We start from the raw sequence: 17,489 nt of genomic DNA, 5'->3' as shown, positions 1-17,489 counted from the left end.
TATATAAATTAACTTTTGTAATCTTATTTTATTACAGATTCATACACGTAACATACGTTACCAACTGTCGGCTATATGTTTAATATTTTTAATCGTGAAACATAATGAAAATTCTAGCCACATAGATATACAGTTTTTGATATTTTTCAGCGTACGATTCTGAATATGTATTAGCATAATACTGAAATTAAATTTCTCTTTCTAATATGGAAGTTCTACTTATACAGTTTTCTTTGTTGTTCCTCTAACTCTAGTAATTTCTTTAAAAGGTTTTAAGGAAAAAGGTGAAAATTTTCTGCACCTGAGACTTATTCATAATAGAAAAATTTTCCGGTGAGTACTATGACTATTGAAAATCAGTTACATCTTGCAAAAGTATTTTTCCCTTCAAATTCAAATTTATAATGAAATAGAGAAAGTTGAAGTATAGTATTTAGTTTTTTTTACAAACCGAAAAGTTTGGCGAAGTTAGTTTTGGAAAATTGTTTGTTTAAATTTCGTAATTAAATTTATTATTTAAACTGTCTGAAGGTTTTATAAAAAGAAAGAAAAGATTAGATAAATAAAAAATTTCAATTCTATCTTAACAAACTGTATAACGTCTTAAGCGTAACTTCAGCTATGAATTCTGTGCGTTATCTCCTTCGATATTTTCAGATTGATCGCATATTTTTTTCATTTTCTTCTTATTGTTTCATCATTTTTCTTGTTATTTATGTCTTATTTTATTTTGATTTCTCGTGTTCTATTGTTAGGTGTTAAACGTTGTTCATAATTAATGCGTTGCTTGCCACAAAAGTTCTTTGTATTACTAACGGGTAATTTCTCAGGAGTTTCGTTGGAAACTCCTTATCATGTGATCGCGAGTGTGATCCAATTTACTCAAGATTCATACAAATGTAACCGATTGTAAATAAATTTTGAAATTATTAAAAATTTCTGTATTAATGAAAACAATAATATTTTTTATTAACCCTCTGGGTTGTAAATCAGCTGATTTCGAAGTCGAAGTTTTCACGATCAAATCCTAATAAAGGTAGTTGTTTTTATTCCGATTTGAATATTAGATTGCTGATACCGGTTTTCTTTGCTGGTTGAGTTTCAATTAACCACACGCCTCAGGAATGGTCGGTCTGAGTTTGTTCAAGATTGCACATTTACCGGAACAGTTTCGTTACACTGATAAGTCGCTAATGACTTTAATTGTTGGTGCGACTATAAATAGAAGTATTAAAAAAAATAAGTAAATAAATAAAATATGTTGAAATAATTTAATAAGATATCTATTTGTTATCTTTTAAATATCCTGTTTACCAATAACCAAAAAAAAACTACAAGTTTAATTATGTCAGTTTTTTTTATAAATCCTTTTACTATATTGAAAACTTTTAAGTTACCTTTATCGAAACAAAAGACATAAGCAATTTATATTTGAATCCATTGTAAAATATATATTATACACAAGCGACAACATGCAGGAATTATTTTTTTTTTTTTGTTAAAGAATCGTAACATAAACTATAAGATGATATTGCAGTTTTATAAGTAATATAATTAAAATATAACAAGTGGTATATATATATATATACGAAGTATTTTAAAATGGTAAAATTCCACAGGGTACATAATACGCAATAAGGAATTTAATTTAATTTACATATTAACGGCATGTAATTATTATGTTACGACACAGATTTTATTAAACTTCTATGATGTAATTTTAGAGGTAGGTGGGTAGATAGCATTCATAGGTTGGTCTCTAACACTGCAGGTTATATTTTATAGGGTTATACCTACCGGATATATTCATCATCATCATTATTATTGACGATATTATGTTGACTTATTAACTCGGTTTTCATCATCGGTTGATAATTCCGTGAAATTGTTTTATGTAGTTTTATTATAAGCGTCACAATAGATTACAGTTGAAGAATTAATAAAGGGAATTTCCGTGTTATCGGTCGATTGGGAAACGTTTTTCCTTGTTACGTGATGTGCAGTAGTATTTCCAGGATTAGCTATAAAATGAAACGTAATGCTTGTATTTATTTACGCAGAATATATTATCTAAAATTAAAATGTAATTACTATATAAAAAATTATGTTACTGTTACAACGAAAACTTGTTAATAAGCAATATTATTCGTGCTAACATGCTGCATAAACTTAAACTTTAGTGTTAGAAAATAAATAAAACGATTAAATTAATGTAGCAAAATCATGTTTTGAGTAGGTATTATATATCGTAAAAATTTTACTGAACTTTCTACGAAGCGTTCAGAAAATGACTAAAATTAAAACCGCAGCTTTGAAAGGTACTAACAAAATACAAATATTTTGTTTGATAATTAAGTTAATTTATTTAAATGTCCAATTACATTTACGGGTGTAACGTTAATGGTATCAAATATATATATATATATATTGAGGCTGGATGAATATGCTAAAATAAAGACGAAATTCGAAACGGTAATATATTTTCTTTCAAAATATGACTCTTTCCCATCGTTACTTGATGGTTTCACGTAGTAACTTTTGTTATTTACATGATAATAATAAACAAACACAACGATTTTTGTTTTTTCAAGTAATAATTCCTGACTAAATATTTGACTTTTTTTATTATCTCAGAAAGTTCCAGTTATAGGTAATTAGAAAAAGATGAATATTTTTTAAATTTATTTTCTGGTGAAAAGTATGAATGAAATTCACGGTTAATCCCTACAGAATAAACTAACCCTAATTTATTTTTTGTTTTTTTTTTTCATTTGAATATAATTTTATGAGATAATTTTTAAAGCTTTAACTTACAATCGCTTCAATAGATTATTCTACCGATAAAATTATTGATCAATGACATTTTTTAAATGATAAAAACCAACTTGTCTACAAAACGATTAATTTTGATATGTAGAAGCTTATACAATGTTACCGAGGTGCTGGAAGAATCGTTAGATTACTTTAAATAGGATTTTTTAGCCGATATAAAATTTATTAAAGAGCTTTTGAAAATTAAATAATTAACTTTTTACCTTGGGCTATTAACTAAATACGGAATATTTCGTCTTCGCGTATTAAATAAATACTTTTATTTATATTCATTGGAAGTCATTAGCGATATAGTGTAACGTAACAGTACCGGCAAAAGTGTAGTCGTGAACAAATTCAGGCCTACCATTTTTGTCACGTGCGGTTAATTGAAACCCAACCGCCAAAGAATACCGGTATCGACGATCTAGTATTCAAATTCGAATAAAAGTAACTGCCTTACTAGGCTTTTAACCTGAGAACTCTTGACTTCGAAAAAACAAAATGGATTAACTGTCTTTAGACTCACAGCAGATATATATATATATATATATATATATAATTTATTAGACGTTTGTTGTTAAAAGGGAATATTTTATCCTAAACATTACAACGAGAAAAACACTGTTGTCAGTTCGAGAACAATAATAATTTACAGCTTTGATTAATTAGAGAATTTTCCAATATACTATTTTACAATACCCATCCGCGTTACGCCAGCAGAAAATATAACTTTATTTGAGTAATATTTTCTTATATTAACATAAAATTACTTTTTATAGAATAAATAATATTCTAATGATTTTTCAATTATTTTTTATTAATTAAACCCTAAAATTATAAATTACTTAATTATAATTAGTGTACAGTTTTAATATATAAATATAAATCGGTCTCCGTGGCGCGAGCGGTAGCGTCTCGGCCTTTCATACGGAGGTCTCAGGTTCGAATCCAAAATGTCAAACGATCAATAATTCGGTTTTTTTTTAACCTCCGGATCCACCGTTAGGTATTACCTCAGAGGATGAGACGAATGACAATTTTTGTAGCGTTTGAAAATGCCATGTATGACCGGAATTCGAACCCGGGACTTCCGGATGAAAGGTCGAGACGCTACCGCTTGTGCCACAGAGACCGGCAGTAATTCAGTTTAGTTTTTCTGTACCGCGTAATCATAATAAATAGATTACTCAGTAAAGAAAAACTTAAGAAATTAACTTTAGAAATTTAACGTTGAGATTTTCACTTTAAAAATAAGTTAAAAGAAGCGGTTTCCCACCGTGTTTATGATATTATTAATTTATTTCTGAAATGCAGTAGTGTATTTGAATTTGTCGCTTGGAATACCCGTATATCTTGTCGACACAATAAAGCTAAAAATACGAATAAGGAAACTAAAAATACACAGTTAATTACAGAATTCCAAGTGTTAAATTTAAATCTACTATGTTTTACCCGTTATATTAATTGTATTACTAATATGAATTATTCGTTTTAAAATGTGTTTTATTCTAAATTATTATTTTTATTTATTTACAATCCAGTAGTGGTATTTACAGCTTTTTTTATATAGTTTCATATTGCACTTTTAAATCTTAAGTAGCAACTGATATATCTTTTTTGAAAACATTATTTCATTTATTTATTATTATAATTTTTATTTTTTAAAGCAACGGTTTGAATTTTTATCTGAAGTATACACACCTCTAAAATTTAAAGAAAACATACAAAATTTGTTGAAATAGAATATCCGGTAAATCAAATTTATTACTAAGAAAGATTTTATTCCAAGAAGCATTTTTGTTATTATTACTAATTTTTTTATTTATTTAACCTATTATACTCCAGACCGCATTGGTGACGTAATTTTTTTGTATATATGTCTACATGTATTTTATAACAAATATTCACGGTACGTGTAAAATATACCGCTATAATAATTATTATATTAATAGACTATGTGAGTTTTTTAAGATTCATTGCCAAATGAAAACGCGCTTTGGGGTTTACTTTTAAAACTGACTTTTAATTAAAAAACATTACCGATGTATAATATTTTTTTGGGTTTATTTACGGTATACTTAGAAAATAAGTAGTTTAAGACCGGACAAACAACTGTGTTACTGTAATTTTTGGGTTGTACAGCTTGTTATTAAGAAGTAAAATTTTGAAATAAAAATAGAATAAAAGATTACCTACATATCTTCTACACGTATAAAGGAAAATGTCTGACCGACTAACTGATTCATCAACGCCCAGCAAAAACTACTGATGCGAAATCGATGAAAATTTGTATACGTGTTTTTTATCGTGTAAGTGCAAACTAAAAAAATAATTTTTTTGAAATTCCTAATTTAAAAGGTTAAAATAAAGTAACAATGAAACGTAGTTTTTTTTTAATTTCTCGGTACAAATGAAGGTCTCAACTTGATTTTTGTTGCGTGTAATCTTCGTATGAAAATCTAAAAACTGATTTATAGATTTTTGAAATTCCGAGTTTAAAGGGTTAAAATTGATTTTTGGATTTTTTTTTAAACTAATTTCCTCGGAAACAAATGAAAATATCAACGTGATTTTTGATTTGTTTAATCGTCATGCGAATACCTAATAACCGATTTCTAGTTTTTTTCGAAATTAAGACCTTGGGAAAGCGTGAAGAAAATGAAAAATATTTCGAACAAAGATTGCAAATATGTTCTCCATTTCCGACTGACTATACTAAAACAGATATTCACTGAATTTGGGCTTGCAAGTTCTCTTCAGATAAATATCTAAAACCCGTTTTCGGATTTTTTTTGAATTTCCATTGTTTAAGGGGTCCGATGGTGTACAGACCCCGTAACAGTGACTGTGTTGACTGAGCCTCCAGTCAACACAGCCGCTGTTACTTTATGTACGACGCGACTGGATGCCTATGTCTCCGGTTACTCGGACGCAAAACATAAAATAAAAAGAATATTGTCCACGACGAGGATGCTAGTTAAACATAAATATCAGGTAAGTTATAAAAATATAAATATAATATTAGCGTTCTTCTTAAGTCAAACTTATATATTTTTTGAGGCTTAGTACGACTAATAAATGCAGTTGTTTTTCACAAATAAGACCGTTGAGGTATAAAATTATAAAGCGGTTATAATAATAATTTATTAAAATAAATATAGGAGTAAAAAAAAGATTTTTTTTTTTTTAATAATAGAATAAGAATGCTCTAATTTAACATAGATAAACGACTATTTTTGTTAAATTTTGCCTGCGAGAACTATACAGATTAAGAGTATAAATATTAATGTTCTTTCTTCACATTGTCTAATATAGTGTGTAATAATAATTATTTTGCATTTTACTTCACGACAGAAGAATTAAAAATACAAATATCAGAGGGAAAAAATAGAGTTGTTCAAAATGTAGCGTTAAAAGAAAATTGAAATAAGCGATGTAGTTAAAGAAAGAGGTGAAATTGGATTTTTCTTATTGATTATCCGAAAGAAAGATACTCGTTATAAAATAACACGATTAAAAATCGTGGTATTATTTTTTAACCGTTCAGAACCGAGTAATATAGAAACGAGAACAATTATACATACATTGAAATGTATAACGGGAGAACTGTTTATCAATTAATTTTCTAATAACAACAAAACACCTTTCTACACATAATATTCTGTATTCTTTTAAAATTGTTTCAATTTATCTTAAAAAAAAATACTTAGAAAAATTCTGAATAAAAAGATAATTTTTTTAAGCTCAGATATTTTTTAAATTTCTTATATTAAAGTAATTTCTAAGTTAAGTTAAACGAAAACGACAACGTATCATTAACGTAAGGTAGTTGTTATTCGTTAATTTTTTTATTAAAAATAATGGATATCCGTATAATTGATAATTTAGATTCGCTTTTAAATGACGTATTAATCTTTTAAATGAAACGACAGTAGCGCTACATAAAAGAACTGATTGCAATTTATATCGACTACAATTCTTATTAATATTTCAATCGGGCTATTAAAGCAGGTATAAAAACTTCTTAAAATATTTGATGTATATTTTACTGGTTAAATAAAAATAATAATATGATACAAGGATCAGGATATACTGTGTATATTCTCGTATAGCGTTATAGTAATGTGAACTACAACGTCGTTCAAAAACTAGTTCTTCCGTTGGAAGTACGGTGTAATAAAGCGTAATATAACATAAATACATAGAACACGTATAGAATATTTAAATAATTACACTAAATTAACTGCTATGTAATTAATAGTACAACATTCCATTCCAGAAATAATCAAATAATTTATTTTTTATTTTTTGCAATGTCGCGTCGGTCGACGTACTTATTTTTAATTCTAACCGGTAAGAATATTTATTCGTATTTAAATATTTCATATATTTATTATAAAATTTGATTAAATTTATTTATGAATGTAATTTAAACGGTTCAATCTCGTTTTATTCAGATCTAATTTATTTGGATGTTGTCGGTTCCTAATAAAAAAAAATTCTTTTGACTGTTAAATGGATTAAAATATTTCCTTCAACAAAATAATTAATTTATTTAATGTCATTATGTGGTCTTATGACTTACAAAAAAAAAAATTGTAAACTTAGATTAATAAACTTTTTCGTAAACCATACATTATGGATACCTGTATGAAATTAATCCTTCTTTTTTGTATAAAAAATTGACGGATATATCAAGACATTCGCTTTTACGAATTTTTAAATATAGAAACTATTTGTTTATAGTGCATCAGTTATTTTTTCTTTATTTGCAATTAATGTTTTTTTGTTTTAAGTATATACTAATATTATTTATCAATAACCTTACTTATTTATTACTTAACAGATTAAATAAAAATTTTTCAGAAATTATTTTGTCTGCATTTTGTACAATAAATAATAGAGTGCAGTTATTCTGTGTAATAATAAAAATAAATTTCCGACTGAATATGAACAATTATTACCGATTTACGACCTACATAGTTAATATTACCTTTAAAAATTAATGTCGAATTTTGTGATTAAAAAAAAATTATTGCCCAGTTCTGCGCAAGAAAACCGATTTTTCATTATTTTATTTTGTTTCCTTTTCCCCACATAAACGTATACCCAGCCTTCATGATCTTAATAGTAGGTAATGTTACCAGAATACTCTGAACATTATTGCTAACAACAGATACCATAGATAAAGAAAAGTCAACGTTCCAACGTGTAGCATCATAACGAACCGCGCTTCTAATTTGCTCCGCTAAAATATTTTCTATCTCAAATTGAGCGTAATTCAAGAACGACTCAACCAACCTTTATCAGATTTTCACATTCACAACTTCAGATACACTACTACAAAATATCTAAATTTCAATGAAATTGAACTTGTAATTTTAAGATTTTTTTGAGCCGCCAAATTTTATACATTGGCCTTTATATATATATACATATATATTTAAGAAAACCCCATTTTAAATGTATAGTATTTTCGTATTCCTCATACCTCAAAAAGTAAAGAAAATTCATTTTTTCCTCCCGCTCCCATCATGCGAACGAAAGTAACAGTATATTTTTCTTCGAAAAATCAGTAATATGCCTTAAAATATGTTTTATATGAGGTAATAAAATATTACAACGTAGATTACAATTTTAGTTCAGGACGAAAAAAATTGCGATCAGTTTTTTTTAAATTTTGTTCTTATATATTTCTCGTAGTTTTAAAAAATTCTATAGTAAATATATTAATATTAAATACCGTTTAAAATATATTTTGAATTAACAATAATTAAAATATGCGATAATAATTTAGTACGTTCCCTAAAAATTAGACAAAAATATAAATTCGGTTCTAGGCTATCCTAAAAATAAAATATAATTTTACTTGTCGTCGTAAATCAGCCGATTTCAAAGTTAGGATTCAAATTCTAGTAAAGGTTGTGTATATTCGGATTAGAATACTATATCGTAGATACCGGTGCGTTTTTAGTGCTACGGGTTTAATTAACTTCACGACTCAGGAACGATCGGCCTGAGACTGATCAAGACTTCAAGCTTACCGGTACGTTAACAGTTACACTCAAATTGGTAATGACTTTAATTCTTAATGCTACTATAATTAAAAATGATTATATATTTTTTTTGTCTTCATATTAACCTTAAAATAAATTATTTAATAATTACGTCCGTATAATTTTATCATAGATTTTTTTTTATTCAAACGTATAAAAATTATCGGTAAAATCACAATATTAAATATATGCTAAACTGGTATTGAAAAAGATCGGATGGAATGATTACTGTGAACATTACTTAAAATTTAAACAATTCGTTTGTTAATATTTACCGTCAGTAAACGATGGAAATAAAATAAAGATCTAAAATTTATTTTCTGTGAATATTTTTTTTAGCGTAATTGTATTTTTTAATTTATATGAATAAAAATGTGTAAATTTCACAGTAATTTATACACGTAAATTTTTAAAAGATCTTAAAAATAATTTTTGATTTCTTTGAACATAGAGTTATTTAAAATTTAAAATCACACAATAACTTAAAGCAGCTATTAACATGTTTTATTTATTTAATTTTTAAAAATTTATCTGTTATTTTTACTACAACTTTTTATATAATTCTAATAGTTTATAATTATATATATCCGAAATTAAAATATTCCAATTTTTTTATTTAGTAGATTTCTTAATACAGTAAAATGTAATTTTTTTTTCTTTCTGAGTTAGAATAATTTCTTTCAACTTCATAAACGAATAAAGTATAATTTAAGGTTTATTTATAAAGCTAAATTAAAGTAATATTGATAATTACAATATTTTAAATAAAGTAAAAGAAATGGAATTTCGTTTTTATATAATTTTTTTTCTGGTTTTAATTAACACAATTTAGAAAACTAATATTCCGATTTTAGAAATAAATAGGCGATTTGTAAAAGTTATTTCGTAAGTCAGAATTTGCATGTCGTTAAGAGAGAATATAATAATGAAAAAAATCTGGAATGTTTTGAAATAAAAGATATTCCTTCGGAAGCTGGAACAGTAAGGATGCGGTATGTGCTGCGCTCTAGCAGTTTATGTGTGAACTTTCCTCAATCATTAGTGTTTAACGTTTGAGTAGGTAAAAGCTGCGAGTAAGTCAATTTAACGCAGTAGTTGATGAATAAAAATTACATAATTTTTCTACAAATTTGTTTTATTCCTTTTTTGAAAAATATTTCCTAGTTTGTGTACTTTGTTATTTTGATGTAACGATAAAAGTTTTTAAACAGGTCCGTACAGTGCTGCTTTCTCTTGGACGAATTAAAAAACGTCAAATTTTAGGATTAGTTCGTTTAGTGACGCTTTACAGAGTAGTTGTGTTCGTTATTAGCTGCAGAAAAGTGAATTAATAAATTTTATTAATAAAATTTGATTAAAAATCCTGCAACTATTATTCATTATTATTTATTTAATTATGTGTATATATATTTAGTTTTTTACTAAATATTTTTGTGATAAGTGTTTTGGATTGTTTCTATCAATAATAAAGAAATATTTTACCCGAAGGAGAAAAAATATCTAATTAGACTTTTTTTATATAGTTAGATTAAAATTAAATTTATTTTGAAAATTCCTTAACAAGATCTACCGTTTAATAATTATTATATTAAATTAATAATATTTATTAATTAAAATATTAATTCTTTTAGAAATTTTTGCAACTACAATTTTAAATTCTTTTTTTGATTTAGTTTTATGAAATTATTTATTTAAAAAAAAACTCTTTTTTATGTTGTTTAACTCATAACACATACGTCAGTTTTTTTTTTAGGAAAATTTAAGAATTAGGAATTGCAACTATTCTGTTCAGAAATTTTTATTTAATTATTTTATCTTGTTTAATATGTTCTATTTGTTAATCAGGAAATCCTCTACTACCAATAAAATTGCCTTTTTTTTGGAGAAATGTATTTTTTACAATCGGTCTCCAAAAGAATTTTTTAAACTACAAATTTTAAATACTTCTATTTTATTTAATGTAGATTATACCTGTATTATGTGTTTTTATTTATTTATTTATTCAATTTATACAGTACAATTTACAACGCACCTATAAATTATACATTGAGTTTTACTAAAAAAAAGTTCATTTAATATCTTCTTTTTTCTAATGAGGCCTGTTTGAATAAAGACGTTTTTGATCAAAATAACTAAAAACAATTTACTAAAATTTACACAATTTAATAAAAATTTAATCCTTTTTGTTAAATATTATTGTTAAAATATTTACTTCGTATATACTTTGATTAATTTTCTTTAGTTTTTTTAATATTAGTTTTATTACAGCATTTTACAATGAAATGTAATATTGCAGTATTATAATAAATAAAGAAATACGTTATTTGTACAAATTTTTATTGCTTGTGTTAAATTTTTGTGAAAAATCTTTGTAAAAGTATTTAATATGACTATACTGTACTTAATTCTTAAACCGATAAAAGAAATGTTACGCAAACTTTTATTTTATTTTTGTTTATTTATTTTTTAATATTAGAATATTATAATTAATTTTTACACGTATTAACTACAATTAGAAAACCGTGAAAACCAAAATTTATACCCTCTTTTAAATTATAAATCTTCTATTTAATTTATTTTAAAAATAAAAGTGAGAAAAATTCGACCGTAAATATGATAATTAATATTGCATTTTATTAGCGTAGAATAAAAATTATAAACATCTTAAGCCTTAAAAATAAATATTAACTCTTTTTTAAGTTATTTTTTCAATGTTACGGATCGTGAATATTTATAAAGTAATCTATTTAGTCACTGGAAATTCGGTTGTAAAGAATTTAGTTACTTATAATAAAAATAGTTTTATTTCCTGTGTAAAATAATAGAATTTTTTATTTATTTTACAAAAAAAAATCACGAATATTTTAATCATTTAACATAAATTTAGTAATGCAATCCATTAACTAATTTGTTTTTAGCAAATTTGTTTTTAAATAAAAAATTATTGTATTACAAATTTACGGATTGGATTTTTAGCATCAAGCTTGAAAGAATAATTTGAAGTTTAATTTAATTTATATTTGCTTAATTTATTTATCTAAAACATTTTAAATTTCACGTTAACATGTTTTAGATGCGAAAAGATAGATTATAAAAATCTTTTATTAGTCTGATTATAAAAATTTAGCAATTAAAGAATTTAATACGATAAAAATTTCGTCAATTAAAATAAAGTATGTAACAGATTATACTTCTAAAATCGATGATTATTTTAAGGAATTAAAATGAATTAGTATCGAAGACTGAAATTATATAATTATTATATATTATTAATTATATTATTATTATATATATTATGTATATTTTTCAAAAATTTCATTCCACAAATTTTTAACAATAAATTAATTTAATCGGTAATAAAAATATCAAATATTATAATTATTAGAGTATTTTATTAAATATACATTTTAAATAACTTTTTTTAAATAATTATATTTTATTACCCAAAAATTGTAACCTATTAAAATCTTTTGACCTAGTTTTAGCCTGTCAACATACGCCCTACTATTATAAGTAAGATAAAGAATTTCATAAATCATATTGTTTTAAATATCTTTAAATTTTTCTTAATTATTATGTTTGTTATCGATTTAACGATTTTTTATCAAAATATAACAACGAGTTATAATTTTTTAAATTGTCGGTGTAATTATTTAACTAACATCGCGTCGTATAAATTGAATATTTACGGGCTTTTTTTTATTTATATCCCACGAAAAGATAATAAATTCTTAATTGTTATACGTTGAAACAGAATTAATTTTTAATTAGCCCGATCGACAGAGGTAGCGAACGCTTTTAAGGTACCGAGTTATATACGTTGATAATAAGAGGGTTAAAAAATGTAGCGTAGGTCGGTCGTGAAAGAAGGGTTGTGCATTGTTAACGGGGTTGGAATGACGTATCGGATCAATGGGGGCGAAATGACGTCACAGTCGCATTGGCGTCATCCCTTCATGACGTCAAGCCGCACGTGACGCCGGCGCCGCGACGCCAGAAATAATAGAACACATGATTGCCACCCAGGCCCTCTCTATTCATAGCAAACCACATGATTCCGCTGTTACTATTTTACACCCAAATTTAAACCGAAAATTGTGTGTTAATTTATTATAACACGTCTTAATTTTTATTTTTATTGCTTAAATCTTTGAAGTTAGGCTATATATTTTTAAATTATTGTGTACGATTTTTTGTTTTTGTTACGTTTTTTTAATTTTAGTTCTGTTTTCTTTCGTCGCAATGTATTTCTTAATAATTCAAATAAATTTTTATAGTTTATTTAAAATGTAAATTATTTGAAAAATAATTTCAAAAATTCACCAGAATTTTCATTAATATTTTATTGTTTTGGCGAAGCATTCTTTTTAAAAATACATCAGTACAGCAGATATGTATTTCGGTTAAGTTACGTTATCCGAAATTATTCAAAAATATTAAAAGATTTAAAATTTTAAACGTTATAACGGATTTAAGCAGTAAATTAAAAAATATTTTTTGTTCTTAGATTATTACTAAAAAACCTGAACATAAAAAAAATATTATTCTATTAAATAATAGTACACAATTTAAAAATTATATTTATTTATTTAAAGTCGGGTTGATTATTTACTAGTATTTAGACTTTTTATTATCGTTTTAAATTATTCGCTTTATTAACTACGGATATATATTATATGAAAACCATTACGGGGTAAATATTTCTAATTATAAATTTTATATAAAATTGTAAAAAAAATTTTATTTTAAATCTATATTTTCTTAATATATTATAAACAACCAAAATTAATAAAATATATATTCGTGTTTTAAATTTTGATTTTTTTAAATTTCTTTAATCGTTCTTCTTAAAAATGTTTTTAAATAAATAAATAAATAAAGAAAAAAATTACGAATCGTTTTAACAAATTATTTATTTAAAAAAATAATCACTACTATTAAAGAAAAATTATTTAATTTAATAAATATTATATTGATATTGTATTAATGCGCTTAAACAAAGAATTTATTTTCCGCGAATGTAGAAATAATGATCTTTATTTAATAAAATTTGTTAATATTTTTTCGTTTTATGAATATAAACAATTTAAATAAAAATAATTCGTCGGAAAGTTAATTTACTATTCTGGTCTTAAATTTGTATTGCGCGGTAGTGTTTCTGTTTACGCGGTTTATTTTGTAGACAAAAAGCAAGAATATTTTGGTTAATATTTGCCAAATATTTAGCAAAAATAGATACGTACGTGAGACGGTTAAATGTACAATTTCAAATTTGTTAATTCTAATTAATTTTTCTACAAAAGTCTACCGCCACCGAATCCCGTGCTGATACTATTATCACTTACTGCAATAATAAATCCTTTTCTTATTGGTGTGGTGTAATGTTCGGTGATTGTTGTTGGCGTCACTATTGTTATGATTATTGTTGTTGCCGCTACAAGAGCTCTGAGTCAAGTTTATCATACTTAATCCTCATATTAGCAATATAACTGTAGTTCAGTCACCGCGAAGTCACACTGTCCACGCGTAGAATTAACATTATCCTAAGATCTTTCCCCTTATTCTCCCTGTCGGTACGATAATTCACACCGGTCTATCACTTCACCACTAACACGGTCACACATTAAGGTCCACATAGAAACGGTTAAAAATAACATACATTTATATACAAGTTTTCTTTAAAATATTCGTAAATATATTAAAATTAAAAACAACAATAGAAACGATTAAAAAAAATGCGTTGCAGATTGGAGGGTGATTTTTTTTTTTTTGCTCACCTTGGGGATGACGGTCTTCGACTTCTGAAGGATCCAGAACGATGATAATATCACGAGGGTCAAAGATTGTATTCGTACACGTGACCAAGACTTACAACGAACACCGTTACAGACATGCTGTTCGGGCAACGGTTCGCACAGCACTGTCTTCCTGCCTCCTCCCTACCAATCCTAATATAAAACACGCCGCCTTTCCCCCAGCAAGTGACGTCAAACCTGCAACCGGTGACGTAGTTAGCGGATCGATATTTACCACCCGCCTTATTGGACGACGGTACCGAGCGACGTCATTTTATCCATGACGTAACGATTTTTACGCTGCAGTTATGACGTCATAGAACGCGATTGATCGGGGGCGTCCGACGGAAATACTTAGCACCTCACCGGCGGTAATGGGTGAATCTAAGAACTTACATTTCTGTTCTGTAAAATGTAATACGGTCGTAGTTTTTCGCCTTCCGCGTTACACTAAAAATGATTTTTCCTTTCTGTTTTATGGAGTACTAAAATTAGATTATTGTTTTAAATACAGCGACTAGATCGGCCGTTTATCTTTGTTAATTTTTGATAAAACGAAACCTAAAAAGTAATTAATAGTTGTATTATCCTGACGGAAAATGAAATTTTAGCTTTTCGATTTTTTCTAAAATCTTTAAAAACGTATAGGCTTTGGCCGTACATGATTTTAGTATTTTAATAAATACTTATTTCTTAAACAGGAACTGTTGGAAAAAGGAACGATTTAGAATAACGTTAAACTTATAATCCCACTTTGATTTTCAACATCACCGTAATTTTTCACTTTTAATTAATTGATCGGCTAACTAGTTATTATTATTATTTAAGTACGGATTTTTCAGTTTTTATTAATAAAAATTATCCTTTATAATCACCTTATCCCATGTTATCCGCGATTTCATCTTTAATTTTCCTTTGCAATTTCTGTCTATTCTGGAAATTTTTATTTCTCCACCTAGTCACAGGTCCTTTTTTACTTTTTATTTTGGGTCTTAAAAACATATGATAATAGTAAATATTAATAATTAATTATTCGACAAAAAATTTGATAAAAAAACGTAATATTAAGTAACGAGGTAATTATTTTATAAAGCCTTTTGTTTTGTACTTATTCAATTTATTTATGTAATATTTAATTTTACTCATTTACTTGATGTTTTTCAGTAGAAGAAATAATGAATAATTTTTCATTACTAAATAAAGAAAGTTGTGTGTCAGTTTTTTGCTGTTAATTCAATAAAAAAATAAATATATATGTATATAAAGATGGAAAATTAAAAAAAAAGAAGTTAAATAACTTCTTTTCTACCCACCTTATTGGAAAAAAGAAGTTAAATAACTTCTTTTCTTTCATCTATATTTACAGATAATTTATTAGCAAAAGAAATCAAATAAAATAAAAAAATTACATTTACCGATCGAATATTTAAAAATAAAAATAAATTTCATATACTTTACAAAATTTTCAGTTAATAATCTAAAAACCGTAAAGATTATCCTTTGGTTTACCAAAACACCGCAGTTGTATCGTAAAAATAATCCTATAAAATCTATAATAGGTAGAAATTTGACTTGAAATTGGAAATAGAACTTAGAAGGTAATATAATAACAATTTTCTGATTTTATATCCAGAATCCTTTCTTTTTTTGCTCCAGGTAAGCTACTCAGTCACTTTAATAAAGGGAATTATTTAGAGCAGATTGTTTTCTTTCCTTCTTTTTAAAAATTTTTCCATTTTATTGCTTTTAATTGTACGATTCGAATCCAAAACCGATATAAATACAAACAATTATTTATTCTTATTTACGTTCCATTAAATGAATTAATATTTTTGTATTTCAATCACGTTAAATGATCATTACAGAATCTGGTTGGTTTTTAGCAAAAAAGTGTAGTTAATGGGATTTATTTTAATTAAATCTAGTCTACGTACTGTAAAATTAATGAAAGAATTATTTATTTTTATTTCATGACTTAGATTTCATGCTAGTTCCCTCCCGTGAAGGGGATTTCGTGTGAACTAAACTTCATCTCTTTCTCTGCTAACAGTCTCTCTCTCTCTCTCTCTCTCTCTCTCTCTCTCTCTCTCTCTCTCTCTCTCTATATATATATATATATATATATATATATATTTCATTATTATTATTATTATTATTATAAGTAGACTAAATGTATAAAAATGAATAAATTTAATCTTATTTTAATTCCTTATGTAAAATCTTTTTCAAATTAAATTATATATAATTATATATATATATATATATATATATATATATATATATATATCAAATTATGTATAATTCATTATAAAATAATAACTTAATTCAGGAACAAATCTCTCCGTCGATTTTGGTTTGTAATTTAAAAAATAATTAGAGAAATAATTTTATGGAATAAATTTTCATCACCGTAATAAAAATCCAAACCATTATCATAATATCAATTTAATGATAAGTCAACGGAAAATATAAAAATAGTTATCCATTCATTTCAATGTATTATGTTTCTTTTCACTTTTTCTTTTTAATTCTCTCCTTATAGTCAAAATAATAAAATAAATAATATACTCTTAAATATTTTTTTTTTTAATGTACATACCTTCACCGAATAAAAAAAAGTTAAATTTAGAAAATAAAATTAAAAAAATCGAAGTAAAATTACAAATAAAAATGGTTTAAAAGAATTTAAGAGATAAAATACATTAAGATTTTAGTGACAAATATCAGCTAACATAAATAAGAATCAGATTTAGGTTAACATCACTATTATAATAATATAATAATTTATTATTAGTAAGACAATTATATATATATAATTGTCTAA

At 25.4% G+C, this 17,489-nt stretch overlaps 1 protein-coding gene across 3 annotated transcripts in view; it reads right to left on the bottom strand.

The window, feature by feature from the left end:
* The window catches only part of Hr38 (Hormone receptor-like in 38), a 240,835-nt gene extending 226,057 nt beyond the window's left edge, over window positions 1-14,778 (bottom strand). For 2 of the 3 annotated variants that reach the window (XM_075355894.1, XM_075355895.1), the window contains exon 1: window positions 14,216-14,772. In XM_075355894.1, the coding sequence (XP_075212009.1) occupies window positions 14,216-14,333 (118 nt within the window). In that variant the 5' untranslated portion in view covers window positions 14,334-14,772. Of the gene's footprint in view, window positions 1-14,215 lie in introns of all 3 variants that reach the window. The other variant, XM_075355896.1, reaches the window with a different exon arrangement.
* Between the last annotated feature and the right edge of the window lie 2,711 nt (window positions 14,779-17,489).

Source organism: Lycorma delicatula, chromosome 2, assembly GCF_047948215.1.
Source record: "Lycorma delicatula isolate Av1 chromosome 2, ASM4794821v1, whole genome shotgun sequence".
NCBI classification, from domain to species: Eukaryota; Metazoa; Arthropoda; class Insecta; order Hemiptera; family Fulgoridae; genus Lycorma; species Lycorma delicatula.
This window is presented reverse-complemented; position numbering and strand designations above follow the sequence as displayed.